Source organism: Salmo salar, chromosome 01 (assembly GCF_965601325.2).
Source record: "Salmo salar chromosome 01, fSalSal1, whole genome shotgun sequence".
In the NCBI taxonomy this organism is placed as follows: domain Eukaryota; kingdom Metazoa; phylum Chordata; class Actinopteri; order Salmoniformes; family Salmonidae; genus Salmo; species Salmo salar.
The window spans coordinates 73,705,001-73,724,995 of NC_138291.1; the positions used below are offsets into that span (position 1 = coordinate 73,705,001).

The following is a 19,995-nucleotide window of genomic DNA, read 5'->3' on the forward strand; positions in this document are numbered from 1 at the left end:
CATTTGCGACCAAGCTTTAACTTCCTGACTAATGTCTTGAGAGGTTGCTTCAATATATCCACATCATTTTCCTTCCTCATGGAGCCATCTATTTTGTGAAGTGCACCAGTCCCTCCTGCAGCAAAGCACCCCTACAACCTGATGATGCCAGCCCCATGCTTTAAAGTTGGGATGGTGTTCTTCGGCTTGCAAGCGTCCCCCTTTTCCTCCAAACATAATTATGGTCATTATGGCCAAACAGTTATATTTTTGTTTCATCAGACCAGAGGACATTTCTCGAAAAAGTACAATCTTTGTCCCCATGTGCAGTTGCAAACCGTAGTCTGGCTATTTTAATGGCGGTTTTGGAGCAGTGGCTTCTTCCTTGATGAGCGGCTTTTCAGGTTGTGTTGATATAGGACTCGTTTTACTGTGGATATAGATACTTTTGTACCCGTTTCCTCCAGCATCTTCACAAGGTCCTTTGCTGTTGTTCTGGGATTGATTTGCACTTTTCGCACCAAAGTACGTTCATCTCTAGTAGAGGTCGACCGATTAATCGGAATGGCCGATTAATTAGGGCCGATTTCAAGTTTTCATAACAATCGGTAATCGGTATTTTTGGCCACCGATTTTCCGATTCTTTTTTACACCTTTATTTAACTAGGCAAGTCAGATTAAGAACACATTCTTATTTTCAATGACGGCCTAGGAACGGGGGCTAACTGCCTTGTTCAGGGGGGATTCAGGGATTCGTTTTTGCAACCTTCCGGTTACTAGTCCAATGCTCTAACCACCTGCCTTACATTGCACTCCACGAGGAGCCTGCATGGCAGGCTGACTACCTGTTACGCGAGGGCAGCAAGAAGCCAAGGTAAGTTGCTAGCTAGCATTAAACTTATCTTATAAAAAAACGATCAATCTTAACATAATCACTAGGTAACTAACTACACATGGTTGATGATATTACTAGTTTATCTAACGTGTCCTGCGTTGCATATAATCGATGCGGTGCCTGTTAATTTCTCATCTAATTTGTTACATTTTTTACATTTAGCAGACGCTCTTATCCAGAGCGACTTACAGTAGTGAATGCATACATTTCATACATTTTTTCCCCCTTATTAAATACAAGCAATTAAACAAACAATAAAAGGTACTTCACACACCCAAAATGTCCAAATGAAGCACTGAGCTGGGAATCGAACCCACAACCCTGGCGTTGCAAACACCATGCTCTACCAACTGAGCCACATTCAAAACTCTATAGGGCTGACCCCATTTAGTCACTCGAATCACAGCCTACTTCGACAAACGGGTGATGATTTAACAAGAGCATTTGCGAAAAAAGCACTGTCGTTGCACCAATGTACCTAACCATAAACATCAATGCCTTTCTTTAAATCAATACACAAGTATATATTTTTTATACATTTGCTTGCTGTTTGGGGTTTTAGGCTGGTTTCTGTACAGCACTTTGAGATATCAGCTGATGTACGAAGGGCTATATAAATAAATTTGATTTGATTTGATACCTGCATATTTAGTTAATATGGCCTGCTAACATGAAATTGTGTCCCTTCTCTTGCGTTCATTGCACGCAGAGTCAGGGTATATGCAACAGTTTGGGCCGCCTGGCTCATTGCGAACTAATTTGCCAGAATTGTACGTAATTATGACATAACATTGAAGGTTGTGCAATGTAACAGGAATATTTACTTAGATAAAATACGGAACGGTTCCGTATTTCACTGAAAGAAAAAAACATTTTGTTTTCGAGACGATAGTTTCCGGATTCGACCATATTAATGACCTAAGGCTTGTATTTCTGTGTGTTTATTATATTATAATTAAGTTATGATTTGATAGAGCAGTCTGACTGAGCGGTGGTAGGCACCAGCAGGCTCGTAAGCATTCATTCAAACAGCACTTTCTTGCGTTTTGCCAGCAGCTCTTCGCAAATCATTGCGCTGTTTATGACTTCAAGCCTATCAACTCCCAAGATTAGGCTGGTGTAACCGATGTGAAATGGCTAGCTAGTTAGCGGGGTGCGCGCTAATAGTGTTTCAAACATCACTCGAGACTTGGAGTAGTTGCTCCCCTTGCTCTGCATGGGTAACGCTGCTTCGAGGGTGGCTGTTGTCGATGTGTTCCTGGTTCGAGCCCAGGTAGGAGCGAGGAGAGGGATGGAAGCTATACTGTTACACTGGCAATACTAAAGTGCCTATAAGAACATCCAATAGTCAAAGGTATATGAAATACAAATCGTATAGAGAGAAATAGTCCTATAATAACTACAACCTAAAACTTCTTACCTGGGAATATTGAAGACTCATGTTCAAAGGAACCACCAGCTTTCATATGTTCCTATGTTCTGAGCAAGGCACTTAAACGTTAACTTTCTTACATGGCACATATTGCACTTTTACTTTCTTCTCCAAAACTTTGTTTTTGCATTATTTAAACCAAATTGAACATGTTTCATTATTTGAGGCTAAATAGATTTTATTCATGTATTATATTAAGTTAAAATAATTGTTCATTCAGTATTGTTGTAATTGTCATTATTACAAATAAATATTTATATAGATAGATATATATATAATATATATATATATATATATATATATAAAAAAAAAATAATCGGCATCGGCTTTTTTTGGTCCTCCAATAAAATCGGTATCGGCGTTGAAAAATCCTAAATCGGTCGAATCTCTAATCTCTAGGACACAGAAGGCATCTCCTTCCTGAGTGGTATGACGGCTGCGTGGTCCCATGGTGTTTATACTTGCGTACTATTGTTTGTACAGATGAACGTGGTACCTTCAGTCATTTGGAAATTGCTCCCAAGGATGAACCAGACTTGTGGAGGTCTACAATGGTTTTTCTGAGGTCTTGGCTGATTTCTTTTTGATTTTCCCATGATGTCAAGCAAAGAGGCACTGCGTTTGAAGGTAGGCCTTGAAATACATCCACAGGTACACCTCCAATTGACTCAAATGACGTCAATTAGCCTATCAGAAGCTTCTAAAGCCATGACATCATTTTCTGGAATTTTCCAAGCTGTTTAAAGGCACAGTCAACTTAGTGTATGTAAACTTCTGACCCACTGGAATTGTGATACAGTGAATTATAAGTGAAATAATCTGTCTGTAAACAATTGTTGGAAAAAGTATTTGTGCCATGCACGAAGTAGATTTCTTCACCGACTTGCCAAAACTATAGTTTGTTAACAAGAAATGTGTAGTGGTTGAAAATCAAGTTTTAATGACGCTAACCTAAGTGTATGTAAACTTCCAACTTCAACTGTATATAGTGAGCAACATATTTGAAACATCAAATCGCAATATCGAATTTCAATACATATGCAATAGCGAGAATCGCAATACATAACGTATCAGCACCTAAGTATCGTGATATCGTATCGTCAGGTCCCTGGCAATTCCCAGCCCTAATTATAAACTAGGAGTGGTTCGACCAACTAGACCACAGAGCAGGATTCATGACAACTACTGTAGCCAGCGGTGCAGAGGTGAATGTCGGACACTGACCTGTGGGAGGAAGCCGTCTCACTCCACAGCTGCTCAATGCATAAGTCAGGCACTATGGGCTCCATCTCCGGGACCAGCACAGACTCATTGGCCGTGCTGTTGGGCGAGGGCAGGAAGCTGTGCCCTCTGGGGGACGATGAGTGGTACGACATGTTAAAACGTGCCGCGACCGAAAAGGAGGGTGCCGCCATGCCAGGGGAGTGGGACCGGCTACAGACGTGTCAGAAAAGTGCAGAAGGATGGTTGGTTATGGTCCATAGTGTGGTGGTTGTAAATTAGTCATGAGCTTTTGAGGGTGAATGTTTGACGGAAACTGTGTATAATCCTGTGGGACGGCAGAGATCCTGTTTACCGTATATGGTATTTACATCCTCTTTGGGTATTTGACTCAAAGCCTGCACTCTGTAGCGTTCCAGGACCACAACTGAAGACGCCTGGTATAAACTCACCTGAGTGCAGCCATGCTGGAGATGCTGGGTGAGTGTGTCCGTGAGTGGAGGCCTGGTGATGAGGTCATCCTGTTTTGGTTGTGCAGGGCGTGGCAATGAAAGGGTGAACCGGGCGAGTCCATCCTGGAGACGTTCCTCAGGTGTGTGGTCAGAAAGCTGGGCGGCATCAGGCCTTGGGGCGTGGCTACCTGCTCCGGACACTTCAGCACTGTGGACTGCTCCTGTGGGACAGAGTTAAAAGGTGAAAGGTTCAACTAAAATGATATACAAGCTACAGATTCTGTTCCAACCCCCCCAGACAACTCATCAGAAAGCCCCCACCCTATGACCAAACTAGCAATTTAGATCAGTCTGACGTGGTCCCGATGGTGCGCGAACAAAAAGGGGCAGGGTCCGGGTGCCATTTTCACACAGTTTGGTTGCTATAGTTAGGGTCAGAGTTGGAATATTTGTTACATTGTATTTTTTACCCCCATTTGGTCCAGTTGGTTTCCTTTGTCAAAATGTCAAACTAACTAAAATGCCTAAACAAAATCATGTATACATGCAACTCATTTATTGGACAAAAATGCTCACCTTAAATCCATCTATGATAGTCTAATCATGGAGTATAACTTGAGTGTCCCAATCGTCACATTTTTACTTTTGTTGGTCTTCCAACAACATGCACAGTAAATAGGGGAGATCAGGGTGGTTGTTCCATAGGCTGGCTTTCAGAGGACTTAAGGCTCACGCACGAACGTGGATCTAGCGTTCGTCTGCCAATCACTCATTGTGCTTTGTTTTAGGGACAACTCACTGTAGATGTATGACTGCCAACTTTTTTCACGTGATTCTAAAATGTTAAATCGGTGCACACTTGGTTCGCTAATTAGGTTCAGAGGTGCTAAGTACACTCAGCCAGAAAACACAATTGCTGTGTCTGAGCTCTTAATCTATTACTCCCAATCTAGAGTGTGCTGTGTAGCCTAATCATAATGTTTAAGACAGAAATGTGTGACTGCTTTGCAAGAGGTCTTCAACCTGGTCAATTCATGCCAGCATCTCAAATCATTGAGTTTAGGGGAATTAGTGTGTTTTATAGGAGGTGAAAGTTTTTAAAAATATATATTATTTTCATTGTAAGGATTTTCTTCACATTTTCAAACAGTACATTTATATTTTCCAACGGGGCTATACATTTGGGCGAGTTTACTTTCCCCTCACCTGAGTTGCCTCATTTCACTGCCAAAAATTAAATGAAACCATCTAGTGTTAAGCGAAATAACACAATGTCAAATACAGGTATCCTAGTCAAATAATTAACATCCAATCACATTAACCGTTACTCTCTTGCGGGAATTCCACTAACGGTCCGTATGTAGCCAAACGTAGCTGCTGCTCATTCCGTTTGCGCGAAAATTGATAAATGGTGAAAGAAAAGTAAGGACCGCATCCATAAAGACACATACCGCTACTACCAGCAGTACTACAACTGTCAACGACAAGTTCTTCTGCTTCCACGACCACACAATCAATGCTAGCGTCAGTAATTCTACATTTGTTGTTAGCCCAGCTAGCATGGACACTGACAGTTGTGAATCTGACGCAGCCGAAGAGCTACTGCCCCCTTACCCGGTAAAGCACCGAATAGACTGGGACGTTGGACCATCGAAGAGGCGCAAATATGATGAGAACTACATTGATTTGGGGTTTACTTATATTGTGAGTAGTGCCTTTCCTCAGCCACAGTGTGTTATATGTGCAAAAGTACGATCTCACAACTCAATGAAACCTTTTTAAAGTACTTTTTAAAGTACTGGACAGCTTTGTGACATGAAATGAACTCTGGTGGTCAAAATGCGTTTGTATCTATACTGATGGGGCAAAAGCCATGACAGGGAAACATAGTGGAGTGGTAACGCACGTGCAAGAAGTTGCTCCCGACGCCACTTGGGTACACTGCAGTATCCACCGAGAGGATCTTGCTGCCAAGGGAATGCCTGACAGCTTGAAAGACATTTTGGACACTACAGTGAAAATGGTTAACTTTGTTAAAGCAAGGCCCCTGAACTCTCGTGTATTTTCTGCACTATGCAATGATATGGGCATGTAATGCTTTTACAACATACAGAAGTGTGCTGGTTATCAAGGGGCAAAGTATTGACACGTTTTTTAAAATTGAGAGAGGAACTTAGTTCTTTACTGACCCATAATTTTCACTTGTCTGACCACTTGCATGATGACGAGTTTCTCACACGACTGGCCTATCTGGGTGATGTTTTTTCTCACCTGAATGATCTGAATCTAGGATTACAGAAACTCTCTGCAACTATATTCAATGTGCAGGACAAAATTGAGGCTATGATTAAGAAGTTGGAACTCTTCTCTGTCTGCATTAACAAGGACAACACACAGGTCTTTCCATCGTATGATTTTTTGTGTGTAAATGAACTAAAGCTTACAGACAATGTCAAATGTGATATAGCGAAGCACCTGAGTGAGCTGGGTGCGCAATTATGCAGGTACTTTCCCGAAACGGACGACACAAACAACTGGATTTGTTATCCCTATCATGCCCTGCCTCCAGTCCACTTACCGATATCTGAACAAGAGAGCCTCATCGAAATTGCAAGAAGCTGTTCTGTGAAAATTGAATTTAAATCAGAAGCCACTGACAGATTTCTGGATTGAGCAGTGCTCAGAGTATCCTGCCTTGGCAAATTGAGCTGTTAAGACACTGATGCCCTTTGCAACCACGTACCTATGTGAGAGCGGATTCTTGGCCTTCACTAGCATGAAAACTAAATAGAGGCAAAGACTGAGTGGAAAAGGATTTAATACTGACTCTCGCCAATAGAAGCCAACATTGCAGTTATGTGCATCCTTTCAAGCACACCCTCCTTATTAATCTGCGGTGAGTTATTCACAATTTTCGATGAACAAATATGGTTTTATATGTAAGATGGTTAAATAAAGAGCAAAATGATTGATTATTATTACAGTTGAAGTGGGAAGTTTATATACACTTAGGTTGGAGTCATTAAAACTCGTTTTTCAACCACTCCACAAATTTCTTGTTAACAAACTAAAGTTTGCCAAGTCGGTAAGGACATCTACTTTGTGCATGACACAAGTAATTTTTCCAACAATTGTTTACAGACAGATTATTTCACTTATAATTCACTGTATCACAATTCCAGTGGGTCAGAAGTTTACATACACTAAATTGACTGTGCCTTTAAACAACTTGGAAAATTCCAGAAAATGATGTCATGGCTTTAGAAGCTTCTGATAGGCTAATTGACATCATTTGAGTCAATTGGGGCGTACCTGTAGATGTATTTCAAGGCCTACCTTCAAACCTAGCGCCTCTTTGCTTGACAACATGGGAAAATCAAAAGAAATCAGCCAAGACCTCAGAAAAAAATTGTAGACCTCCACAAGTCTGGTTCATCCTTGGGAGCAATTTCCAAACGGCTGAAGGTACCACGTCCATCTGCACAAACAATAGTACGCAAGTATAAACACCATGGGACCACGCAGCCGTCATACCACTCAGGAAGAGACGTGTTCTGTCTCCTTTCTAGGGAGTTTTTCCTAGGGAGTTTTTCCTAGCCACCGTGCTTCTTTCACATGCTTTGCTTGCTGTTTGGGGTTTTAGGCTGGGTTTCTGTACAGCACTTTGAGAATATCAGCTGATGTACGAAGGGCTATATAAAAAGAAATTTGATTTGAATTTGATTTGATCCTAGAGATGAACGTACTTTGGTGCGAAAAGTGCAAATCAATCCCAGAACAGCAGCAAAAGGACCCTGTGAAGATGCTGGAGGAAACAGGTACAAAAGTATCTATATCGGCAAAGTCCTATATCGGCAAAACCTGAAAGGCCACTCATCAAGGAAGAAGCCACTGCTCCAAAACCGCTATAAAAAAAGCCAGACTTCCGTTTGCAACTGGACATGGGGACAAAGATCGTACTTTTTGGAGAAATGTCCTCTGATATGATGAAACAAAAATATGCTATGTTTGGAGGAAAAGGGGGACGCTTGCAAGCTGAAGAACACCAACCCTACCGTGAAGCATGGGGGTGGCAGCATCATGTTGTGGGGGTGCTTTGCTGCAGGAGGGACTGCTGCACTTCACAAAATAGATGGCATCATGAGGGAGGAAAATGATGTGGATATATTGAAGCAACCTCTCAAGACATCAGTCAGGAAGTTAAAGCTTGGTCGCAAATGGGTCTTCCAAATGGACAATGACCCCAAGCATACTTCCAAAGTTGTGGCAAAATGGCTTAAGGACAACAAAGTCAAGGTATTGAAGTGGCCATCACAAAGCCCTAACCTCAATCCTATAGAAAATTTGTGGGCAGAACTGAAAAAGCGTGTATGAGCAAGGAGGCCTACAAACCTGACTCAGTTACACCAGCTCTGTCAGGAGGAATGGGACAAAATTCACCCAACTTATTGTGGGAAGCTTGTGGAAGGCTACCCGAAACGTTTGACCCAAGTTAAACAATTTAAAGGCAATGGTACCAAATACTAATTGAGTATATGTAAACTTCTGACCCACTGGGAAAGTGATGAAAGAAATAAAAGTTGAAATAAATCCATCATTCTCGTTACTATTATTCTGACATTTCACATTCTTAAAATAAAGTGGTGATCCTAACTGACCTAACACAGAGAATTATTACTAGGATTAAATGTCAGGAATTGTGAAAAACTGAGTTTAAATGTATTTGGCTAGGGTGTATGTAAACTTCTGACTTCATCTGTATTTGTGCCCTGGTCCTATAAGAGCTTTGTCACTTCCCACGAGCCAAGTTGTGACAAAAACTCACACTCATTATTATGTTTAATAAATGTATCGTATAGTGTGTGGCAGGCTTACAATGATGGCAAAAAAAAAACATTTGAGAGAGTGCGCTGACCCTGGTGCTAGAAGGGGTATGCAGCTGGAGGTTGAATGTTTGAAGGGGTACGGGACTATAAAAAGTTAAGGAACCACTGGTGTAAGGAAACCAACGTGTCATTTTGTAATTATCCCTGGCCCGAGTCGGACCAATTTAAATCCATCCTTAGGGGTCATAGATAGGCCTTTGAGTCATCACTCTTGCTATGATGAGAATTATTTACCAATTCCATTGATGCCATGAACATTACATTTTCTATTACTGAAGAACCACAGAGGAAGCAGTAATGGAACAGTAATAACAGTGTTGTTCTTGCATGTTATCTTACATCTGGAGTGACTTTGCGCAGCGCCCACACAGAGTGTATGCACTGCACGGTGTCGTATGTCATGACAATGGAGGGCTCGCAGTTGGAGAAGACGATTTTCATGGTGCTGTCAGAGACGTACTGCACACGTGCAGCCTCGAACAGACCTGCCAGAGACACAGGAGATGAGCAATTAACAAGCCATAATGGGGCCAGCAATTAAGGTACCGGTAGTCAGCTAACAGGGCAGCCAAGGAGTGCAAGATGGCCAACAATATGCTGGCTCCAACATTCAGGTTTCAACATCCATTATAGTTTATTTGTATGGTGGTTTCCGCCGTGCTCTTTGTAAACACAATGTCAAACAAATTGTGACAATTTCTATGTATGCGTGTTTGAGAGTCTCACCTGTAGGCCTGCACACCACTGGGGCAATCTCATCCAGAGGGTGCAGCATGCTGAATACTGTGGGAAGAGGTTCCCTGAAAACAGAGAAACAAACAGTGGTATGTTCAAAACAAACTCTACTGACACACTAGCATGAACCAAAATATATCAGAAACAGCAGGGTGTGTGCATAACAGGTTTCTGCTGTGTACCTGGGAGGACTCTGAGAAGCATCGGGTGCAGAGTTTTTGCGTTCTAACAGCAGACCAAACTTAGTAGGCCACAGATTAGAGACCTGTAAAAGGCGAGAGTCACAGGACTTAATTTCATGAAATTCTATCAAGGTGATGGTGGAGAAAAATTTGATAAGCATGATTTGTCAACCCTTGAATGGCTCACTAAAGAAACAGGCAGTTAGCATTTTCATAGTTTCTCGTAGGAAAAGAGACATGTCCCTATTTACAGTAGAATAATGGTGGAGTCTGACAGCGGCTAGTGAGTCATGTCTTATCAAATATAACTGAACTGGTTAAAAAATGTATTTAAAAAAAATTTAAAAAATGCATCCACCAATACAAATCTGGTCGGTAAATGTGGACCCAATCAACATCAGCTAAATTAGCTCCCAAGAAAGCAACGTAATTTACCCTGCATGTCACAATGTAGACTTACGCAATGTTTTTCCCGCAAATCACCAGGAAAACAAAACCAAATTCAAATCATATCAAGTGGACTTCGATGTGAAAAAGAATCACACATAAATGCAGAGGCAGTTAATTGCATGATGGTGTTTTTCATTGTAATCTGAAGCCTCTTGTCAGCTGTCAGTGAGCCAAATCCCCCATTACCATTGGTTAAAAAGACAATGGACTGGTCCTGGAGAATATCAATAACTGTGTAAACAACAATAAATACTGTCCATATCTGCTAGTTCTCCTTAAGGGATTCTAACGAGGAAATTAAAACAGCCAGGACTGGGAGACATATTTTACAAAATGTACAAATATCTAACAAATGTTCAAAGTAAATCACATTTCATCACAAGTAGTACATCACCAAATTCAACATGTAATGAACACCATGAAACGTCAAATGACAGATTATCCAGCAATGATAGCACACATTTTAGACAATGTAACAGCATACCAATCAGTGATGAGGAACTCACCTGAAAGGGTAGAGGGGAGATAAAGTCCTTCCCTGTCACACTGTGCACATTCACGCAGCTGCTCTGGACAATACACACTGTCTGCTCCAAAATCTCCTGCTCTGGAATACAATAGAGCAAATTAACCTCTTCACAATATTACTGAGAAATAAAAAAATATATAAAAATTGTTTTAAATATACAGTACAAGTCAAAAGTTTGGACACACCTACTCATTCAAGAGCCCAGCAGAAGAACCAGAGTTAGTTCTGCAGAGGATAAATTCATTTGAGTTACCAGACTCAGAAATTGCAGCCCAAATAAATTCTTCACAGAGTTCAAGTAAGAGACACATCCCAACATCAACTGCAGAGGGGACTGCGTGAATCAGGCCTTCGTGGTCCAATTGCTGCAAAGAAGCCACTACTAAAGGACACCAATAAGAAGAAGAGACTTGCTTGGGCCAAGAAACACAAGCAATGGACATTAGACTGGTGGAAATCTGTCCTTTGGTCTGATGAGGCCAAATTAGAGATTTTGTGAGACGCAGAGTAGGTTAACGGATAATCTCCGCATGTGTGGTTTCCACCGAGGCTGTGTAAGGGCTGTTTCACCAAGAAGGAGAGTAATGCATCAGATGACCTGGCCTCCACAATCACCCGACCTCAACCCAATTAAGATGGTTTGGGATGAATTGGACCGCAGAGTGAAGGAAAAGCAGCCAACAAGTGCTCATCATATGTGGGAACTCCTTCAAGACTGTTGGAAAAGCATTCCAGGTGAAGCTGGTTGAGTGTGCAAAGCTGTCATCAAGGCAAAGGGTGGCTACTTTGAAAAATCTCAAATATATTTTGATTTGTTTAACACTTTTTTGGTTACTACATGATTCCATGTGTTATTTTGATGTCTTCACTATTATTATACAATGTACAAAATAGTCAATATAAAGAAACGCTGTTGAATGAGTAGGTGTGTCCAAAATATTGACTGGTACTGTACATCAATGAGCTCTAGAATTTTATGAAAATAAATTGTGACGATGAGGATGTGGCATCGGCCTACTTACCATCTTTCTTCTTTTGTGGAATACCAAAGTTACACCATAATGCCTGAAAAGGGAGGGAGAGAGATATTACTGGATATACATCCTGAAAAAAAGTATTTATTGACAAGCTGACTAATATCTTAATGTTGATGATGACAGACATGCCATATAATGTACACACTGTATGTAGGTATGCATGTATGTTTAATATGACGTTTAGTTTGATCTGGTGATTTTGATTACCTGTTGTACTGGACTGTCCACGGTAAAAGCTTTGTAGACATGGGAGGCTTGACTCTTGCTCCCTTTGCTCCATATGACCATGTTTCCTGCTGCATAGAGCTCCTCATCATACTCCATCTCATCACTGTCCACACTGGAACCCTTTCTCAGCAACCAGCATTCCTGCAAACAGACACACAATAGTGAAAACAATCTCCTTACTCGGCTTATGTATCAAACAGAACCAGCACACAACAGAAAGCGCTTTAAAGAAAAGTATACACCTGAAACCATAAGCCGAGTAAGGAGATCTTATTTGAACCAAAGCAAGGAAGCTATCTGGCAAACATGTTATTTATCCCAGATATAGCTATACATATTTATCAGTAGCACCCTGTAAATGTGAGAGAAGATGACCAAGAGTTTCCCCCCAGTCTTACCCTCTTCTTCTCCTGTAGAGTGACCTCCTGGAGGGAGCCCACCAGACCGGCTGCTCCATCTGAGGACCAGAGCTCAGAGGCTGGCTGCAACTGCCGGAGCTGCAGGTTCACAGCGTTTGGGTGGTTCTTGCAGTGCTCACGGCCAAACGGGCCAAACGACTGCAATTCCCCTGCGGCTATCATTGTGGCTCTCTCTTCATAGACGTTCGACATGAGTTCCAGATATCAGCATTATTTCTGAGCGAGAAACAGAGAGAGATCGTGTATGTTACTGCATGAAGTCAAATACATTATAAACATCTGACAGTACATCACTTAGTGATATCCTGTTACACTTCACCTGTAGAATGCTGTGAAATACTTCGAAAATCCAATGAGACCAGTGATGAGGCAGAGTGTTCACCAGACTGAAGGGATGCTCAGGTCTGGAAACTTGAGTGAAATGACATGACAACATGTTGGTCAGAGTCAAGAAGTTATACTAACGTTAGTTGGGCAGCTCATTGTGAATTGTTTATTTTGGTAGCCAACTCAACTGCTAACTTAGGTAGAACATGCTCAACGGCAGACACGTAGCTAACTATAACAACTTACTAATTATAGCTAGATAACTATTAAAATACTGCAGCTAGCAATAGCCTTGAAGATAAAATAATTGTAGCTAGCTACTGTCTGTGGTCATCATTATTATTGTTGTATCATGACTTAAGCTAAATAGCTAGCAAGCAATTGGCTTGAAGCTAGGCTAACCGGTTAACTATTTCAGTAGCAAAACGTTCAGCATGAAAGACTCATGTTATAACAGATTGCTAATATTAGCTGGACACCTTGCGTAAACTTCAAGTACACATATAAATAACGTTGAGTGTCGCATTTTTGTGTCTGGCTAACTAGCTAGCAACCATGTTTAGATTAGCATACTGTCATACATGCAGTGTCTAGCTGGCTAGCTAACGTTAGCTAGCTAGCATGCTACCGTGGCACAGGCGCGAACCTGATAATAAGGAATAGTCTGGCTCTTGTCTCGGAGTCCTTGTCTTTTCTTTATATGACTCTTCCTGGAGTACCACTTAGTCAGTATTGTCAACATAAAAACACCTTAAAGCAACACATAAAATAAGAATATAGCTAGCACATCAATTTTTCAAATGTGCGCGGACATCTTGCTGTCCCGAGATTCTTCTCCTCACTTTATCAACCAATCAAGTACGAAGGAGGGAAGTGACGTGTCAAGTGGTTATATTTCCATATTTATATTTTCAGCAATAGATACATTGTAGCCAGAGAGAATGTACAAAGTAAATGAAACCTGTTTGACTATGGAACATACACTATATATACAAAAGTATGTGGACACCCCTTGAAATTACTGGATTCGGCTATTTCAGCCACACCCGTTGCTGACAGGCGTATAAAATCGAGCACACCGCCATGCAATCTCCATAGACAAACAGTGGCAGTAGAATGGCCTTACTGAAGAGCTAACTGACTTTCAACGTGGCACCATCATAGGAGGCCACCTTTTATTTTATTTATTTACCCTTTATTAAAATTTTTGCCTTAAATGACATACCCAAATTTAACTGCCTGTAGCTCAAATCCAGAAGCAAAGATATGCATACTCTTCATACCATTTGAAAGGAAACACTTTGAAGTTTGTGGAAATGTGAAATTAATGAAGGAGAATATAACACATTCAATCTCGTAAAAGATAATACAAAGAAAAAAGCATGCGTTTTTTTGTACCATCATCTTTGAAATGCAAGAGAAAGGCCATAATGTATTATTCCAGCACAGGCACAATTTAGATTTTGCCCACTGGATGACAGCAGTGTATGTGCAAAGTTTTAGACTGACCCAATGAACCATTGCATACCTGTTCAAAATGTTGTATCAAGATTGCCCAAATGTGCCTAATTGGTTTGTTAATACATAATTGTGCACTCTCCTCAAACAATATCATGGTATTATTTCACTGTAATAGCTACTGTAAATTGTACAGAGCAGTTAGATTAACAAGAATTTAAGCTTTCTGCACATATCAGATTTGTTTACGTCCTGGGATTCTTTTTTTTTACTTACAACCTCATGCTAATCACATTAGCCTACATTAGCTCAACCATCTGGCAGGGGGACACCGATCCCGTAGAGATTTTAATATAGGCCATGCCCAAATTCTTATATTTGTCTCCATTATTTTTAATTGTGATTGATGTTCACAAATGCAGGGGACATAGGGACTAGAGACGGATGTGCCTGATCAATATGAATTTAATAGAAAGATTTAGCAAGCTATTCCTTCCCACAGTGTGCCTGCTAAACTAGGTAGACCTCGCTGCCAATAATCCTGTTTGTCCCGAGGTATATCACAAAAGAGTGTGCCTCCACACCTGTTATTGATTTTTCATACAGTGCATTCGGAAAGTATTCACACCTTTGACTTTTTCCACTTTTTGTTGTTACAGACTTATTCTAAAATGTATTAAATCCTTTTTTTCATCATCAATGTACACAAAATACCCCATAATAACAAAGCATAAACAGGTGTTTAGAATTTTTTGCAAATGTATAAAAAATGTAAAACCGAAAATATCACATTTACATAAGTATTTTTTGAAGCACCTTTGGCAGCGATTACAGCCTTGAGTCCAATCCTGCATTGTATTGGCTGTGTGCTTAGGGTCGTTGTCCTGTTGGAAGGTGAACCTTCGCCCCAGTCTGAGGTCCTGAGCGCTATGTAGAAGGTTTTCATCAAGAATCTCTCTCTGTACATTGCTACATTCATCTTTGCCTCGATCCTGACGAGTCTCCCAGTCCCAGCCGCTGAAATCCCCACAGCATGATACCGCCACCACCATGCTTCACCGTAGGGATGGTGCCAGGTTTCCTCCAGATGTGACGCTTGACATTCAGGTCAAAGAGTTCAATCTTGGTTTCATCAGACCAGAGAATCTTGCTTCTCATGGTCTGAGAGTCTTTAGGTGCCTTTTGGCAAGCGGGCTGTTGTGTATTTTACTGAGGTGTGGCTTCTCTCTGGCCACTCTACCATAAAGGCCTGATTGGTGGAGTGCTGCAGAGATGGTTGTCCTGGAAGGTCCACAGAGGAACTCTAGAGCTCTGTCAGAGTGACCAATGGGTTCTTGGTCACCTCCCTGACCAAGGCCCTTCTCCCCCGATTGCTCAGTTTGGCCAGGTGACCAGCTCTAGGAAGGGTCTTGGTAGTTCCAAACTGCTTACATTTAAAAATGATGGAGGCCACTGTGTTCTTGTGGACCTTCAATGCTGCTAAATATTTTTTGTTACCCTTCCACAGATCTTTGCCTCGACACAATCCTGTCTCAGAGCTCTACGGACAATTCCTTTGACCGTATGGCTTGGTTTTTGCTCTGACATGCACTTGTAACAGTGTAGGTTCCGTCCCTCTCTTCGCCCCAACCCGGGCTCGAACCAGGGACCCTTGCACACATCAACAACTGACACCCCACGAAGCATCGTTACCCATCGCGCCACAAAAGCCGCGGCCCTTGCAACGCAAGGGGAACAACTACTTCAGGTCTCAGAGCGAGTGACGTCACCGATTGAACCGCTAATAGCGCGCACCACCGCTAACTAACTAGCCATTTCACATCGGTTACACACTGCCAACTGTGGGACCTTAAACAGACAGGTGTGTGCCTTTCCAAATCATGTCCAATCCATTGAATTTACCACAGGTGGACTCAGGAAACAGGATCCACCTGAGCTCAATGTCTAGTCTCATAGCAAATGGTATGAATACTTGAATAATATGAATAAGGTATTTCTGTTTTTTGTCATTATGGGGTATTGTGTGTAGAATGATGACAAAATGTGGAAAAAGGGAAGGGGTCTGAATACTTTCCGAATGCACTATATACAGTGTAGATGATATCCAGAGAGCCAACTCCTCAGAGAGTTAAATTCACTATTTATCTTGTTAGTATTGAAGGAAATGTAAAACATGGCTCTACCTCTGAGAGCAGTGCAGAGAGGCAAAGCTGTAATGTGATTGGATCTGATGACTGGTGGTCCCAGGAGTGTTGTAGGGTGGTTTGTGGCTTTGAATACTGGACTAATGAAGCACTGAGACCATTACTGGTCATAATGTTTTCCATATGGCTTGAGACACAAATGTATTTACAGAATTAGTTGGGATGCAATGAAGAAGAACTTTGCTTAATTGATCCATTACAGGGATTTCAGCCTAAAACAGGACAATGATAACAGGTCCCCCATGGGCCCAAAATAAGGTGTGCCATAAGCCTACAGTGTGTGTTTTATATGGGCCCATCAGGGCTCAAAGTTATTGTTTTTTATTGCCTAAATTCAATATTTTCTCAAATGCAGTAGCTTAGCAAAGTCGAGATCTTGAATGAAATGTGGATTTTGTTCTTTAAATAAAACTAAGTACACGGTTTAGAACATTGTAACGGTCGTCGTAAGGAGTGGACCAAAATGCAGCGGGTAAAGTGCTCATCTTCTTATTTATTAAAGGAAAAACACTTAAACAAAACAAACAACGAAAACAGTCCAATAAGGCACACAGACTATACTGGAAACAACCACCCACAAACACAAGTGAAAAACGAACACACTTAAATATGGCCTCCAATTAGAGACAACGACAACCAGCTGCCTCTAATTGGAGGTCATTGAAAAACACAACATAGAAATAAAAAACTAGAATAAACATAGAAATAGAAAATATAGAACATAAATCAAAAACCCCGAAACACACAAAACAAACACCCCCTGCCACGCCCTGACCAAACTACAATAACAAATAACCACTTTTACTGGTCAGGACATGACAGTACCGCCCCCCCCCCAAAGGTGCAGACCCCGAATGCACCTCAAAGCAAAAACCCCACCAAAAAAAACTTAAAGGGAGGGTGGCCACCATCAACGACGGCTCCCGTGCTACACCCCCCCAATCCTCCAACTACGGAGGTGGCACTGGCTCCGGCCTTAGTCCCCATTCTAACCTGCACACCCCCGCTGAAGGCTCAGGGCTGTAGACCACTGCTGAAGGCTCTGGGCTGAGGTGCGTCGCTGGAGACCTCGGGCTGAGGTGCGTCGCTGGAGACCTCGGGCTGAGGTGCGTCGCTGGAGACCTCGGGCAGAGGTACGTTGCTGGAGGGCTCCGGGCTGAGGTGCGTCTCTGCAGGCTCCGGACTGAGGTGGGCCGTCTCTGCAGGCTCCGGACTGAGGTGGGCCGTCTCTGCAGGCTCCGGACTGAGGTGGGCCGTCTCTGCAGGCTCCGGACTGAGGTGGGCCGTCTCTGCAGGCTCCGGACTGTGGGGGGCCGTCTCTGCAGGCTCCGGACTGTGGGGGGCCGTCTCTGCAGGCTCCGGACTGTGGGCCGTCTCTGCAGGCTTCGGACTGTGGGCCATCGCCGGAAGCACTGGACGGGGAACTGTCGCCGGAAGCTCTGGATGGGGAACTGTCGCCGGAAGCTCTGGATGGGGAACTGTCGCCGGAAGCTCTGGACTGGGACTGCGCACTGAAGGCCTGATGCGTGGGGCTGGCTTAGGAGGCGCCAGACTAGTAACCCGCACCACAGGGCTAGTGCGAGGAGCAGGACGTACTGGACTGGGCAGGCGCACTAGAGGCCTGATGCGTGGGGCTGGCTTTGGAGGCGCCAGACTATTGACACGCACCGCAGGGCTAGTGCGAGGAGCAGGAACAGGATACACTGGGTCTTGAAGACACACTGGAGGTCTGGAGCGCACAGCCTGCACAACCCGTCCTGGCTGAGTTGTTACTGTAGCCCGGCACGGGCGGAGTGCTGGCAGAGGGCGAACTGGGCTGTGCTGAGGAATGATGGCTGCCGTGCGTAGAGCAGGCACAGGGTAGCCTGGGCCTAGGAGACGCACTGGTGGCCAGATATGCTGAGCAGGCATACTCCTTCCTGGCTGGATGCCCATTCTAGCACGGCACTTGCGGGGGGCTGGTATCGACCACACCGGACTGTGTGTGCAGATGGGCGAGACCGTGCGCACTTCCGCATAGCACGGTGCTCTCCACGCCAAACGCTTCCCATAATAAGCACGGGGAGTTGGCTCAGGGCTAACCCTTGGCTCAGCCAAACTACCCGTGTGCCCCCCAAAAAATGTTTTGGGGCTGCCCCCTCACCTCCTGAAATGGAGGATATAATGCATCATACCTCCGTCATTCTGCCTTAGCTGCCTCCAGGTATTCCCTCGGTCGCCAGTACTCCCCAGCCTGCCTCCAGGGTCCCTTTCCATCCAATATTTCCTCCCATGTCCACGACTCCAAGTAGCTCTCCTGCTGCTCCTTCCTCCGCTGCTTGGTCCTTCTTTGGTGGGTGGTTCTGTAACGGTCGTCGTAAGGAGGGGACCAAAATGCAGCGGGTAAAGTGCTCATTTTCTTATTTATTAAAGGAAAAACACTTAAACAAAACAAACGACGAAAACAGTCCAGTAAGGTGCACAGACTATACTGGAAACAACCACCCACAAACACAAGTGAAAAATGAACACACTTAAATATGGCCTCCAATTAGAGACAACGACAACCAGCTACCTCTAATTGGAGGTCATTGAAAACACAACATAGAAATAGAAAACTAGAATAAACATAGAAATAGAAAATATAGAACATAAATCAAAAACCCCGAAACACACAAAACAAACACCCCCTGCCACGACCTGACCAAACTACAATAACAAATAACCCCTTTTACTGGTCAGGACGTGACAAACATACCAATGATCTATGTTTGTAAATGTTCAATTTCCATGTTCAACTTGCCCTTGGTTTGCCAGCAAAAGGGAAGATGATATGTGTCCTTCATGGTCTTCACTCTGAGGAAAGTCCTCTCCCTCAGTCTTGATTTATTGGACCTAGTTTTGCCATATAATTTCCTCTATTTGGGATCCATTACTCATAAGATCCAGGTGGACCTTTACCCTGGTGAGGGAACCCATAAATGGGGATAAAGTAATCCACTGGGTAGTGAGTTCCTCAGGCAAACTATGTAAAACTGACTCACCATGAGGGCGTGGCTGTCTGTCATATTAGACCCTGGCCCGTAAATCAGTCTGTCAGTGCCAATTTGGCAACAAACACATCTCCATTATTCAGCGGCTAGATAATCTAAACCACAATAGGCTCTAACAAGCTGTGGCATTCCCCAGCATCCGACTCATGGCCAGGTGTTTTCTGTTGTGTGTTCTGTCCATTAGGTATTGGAGCATGACGAAGGATCAATTTATAACTCACGTAATGTATTATCCATATTCATGTGACGTGATGCTGACATTATTGCTGGATGACTGGGTGTCTGTGCATCATAACACCAAAGGTATGGTTTCAGCAACGCAGTAGTTTATGAGGATCTATAACTGGCTCATCCAATGGAACTTGCAAATTCTGCACATTCCAAAACAATAATTCATGTGTTTCCTGTATGACAGGGTCCTTTCCAGACTCTGTTTTAAATCATCACTGTCAATTAAATGAGCATGTTTCCCAGTCCTTTGTCCGTAATCTACTTGATGTTTGGCATGATTACGTTACAATTGTGATTA

The 19,995-nt window shown here is 42.9% G+C and overlaps 1 protein-coding gene across 3 annotated transcripts in view; it reads right to left on the reverse strand.

The window, feature by feature from the left end:
• LOC106608142 (anaphase-promoting complex subunit 1) overlaps window positions 1–13,635 on the reverse strand; it is a 59,157-nt gene extending 45,522 nt beyond the window's left edge. For all 3 annotated transcript variants that reach the window (XM_014205899.3, XM_014205906.3, XM_014205888.3), the window contains exons 1-11: window positions 13,419–13,635; window positions 12,765–12,856; window positions 12,425–12,661; window positions 12,006–12,167; window positions 11,784–11,826; window positions 10,739–10,839; window positions 9,783–9,865; window positions 9,592–9,665; window positions 9,205–9,350; window positions 3,980–4,200; window positions 3,531–3,740 (exon numbers count right to left, since the gene is read on the reverse strand). In XM_014205899.3, coding sequence (XP_014061374.1) covers window positions 3,531–3,740; window positions 3,980–4,200; window positions 9,205–9,350; window positions 9,592–9,665; window positions 9,783–9,865; window positions 10,739–10,839; window positions 11,784–11,826; window positions 12,006–12,167; window positions 12,425–12,637 — 1,253 coding nt within the window. In that variant the 5' untranslated portion in view covers window positions 12,638–12,661; window positions 12,765–12,856; window positions 13,419–13,635. The remainder of the gene's footprint in view (window positions 1–3,530; window positions 3,741–3,979; window positions 4,201–9,204; window positions 9,351–9,591; window positions 9,666–9,782; window positions 9,866–10,738; window positions 10,840–11,783; window positions 11,827–12,005; window positions 12,168–12,424; window positions 12,662–12,764; window positions 12,857–13,418) is intronic.
• Between the last annotated feature and the right edge of the window lie 6,360 nt (window positions 13,636–19,995).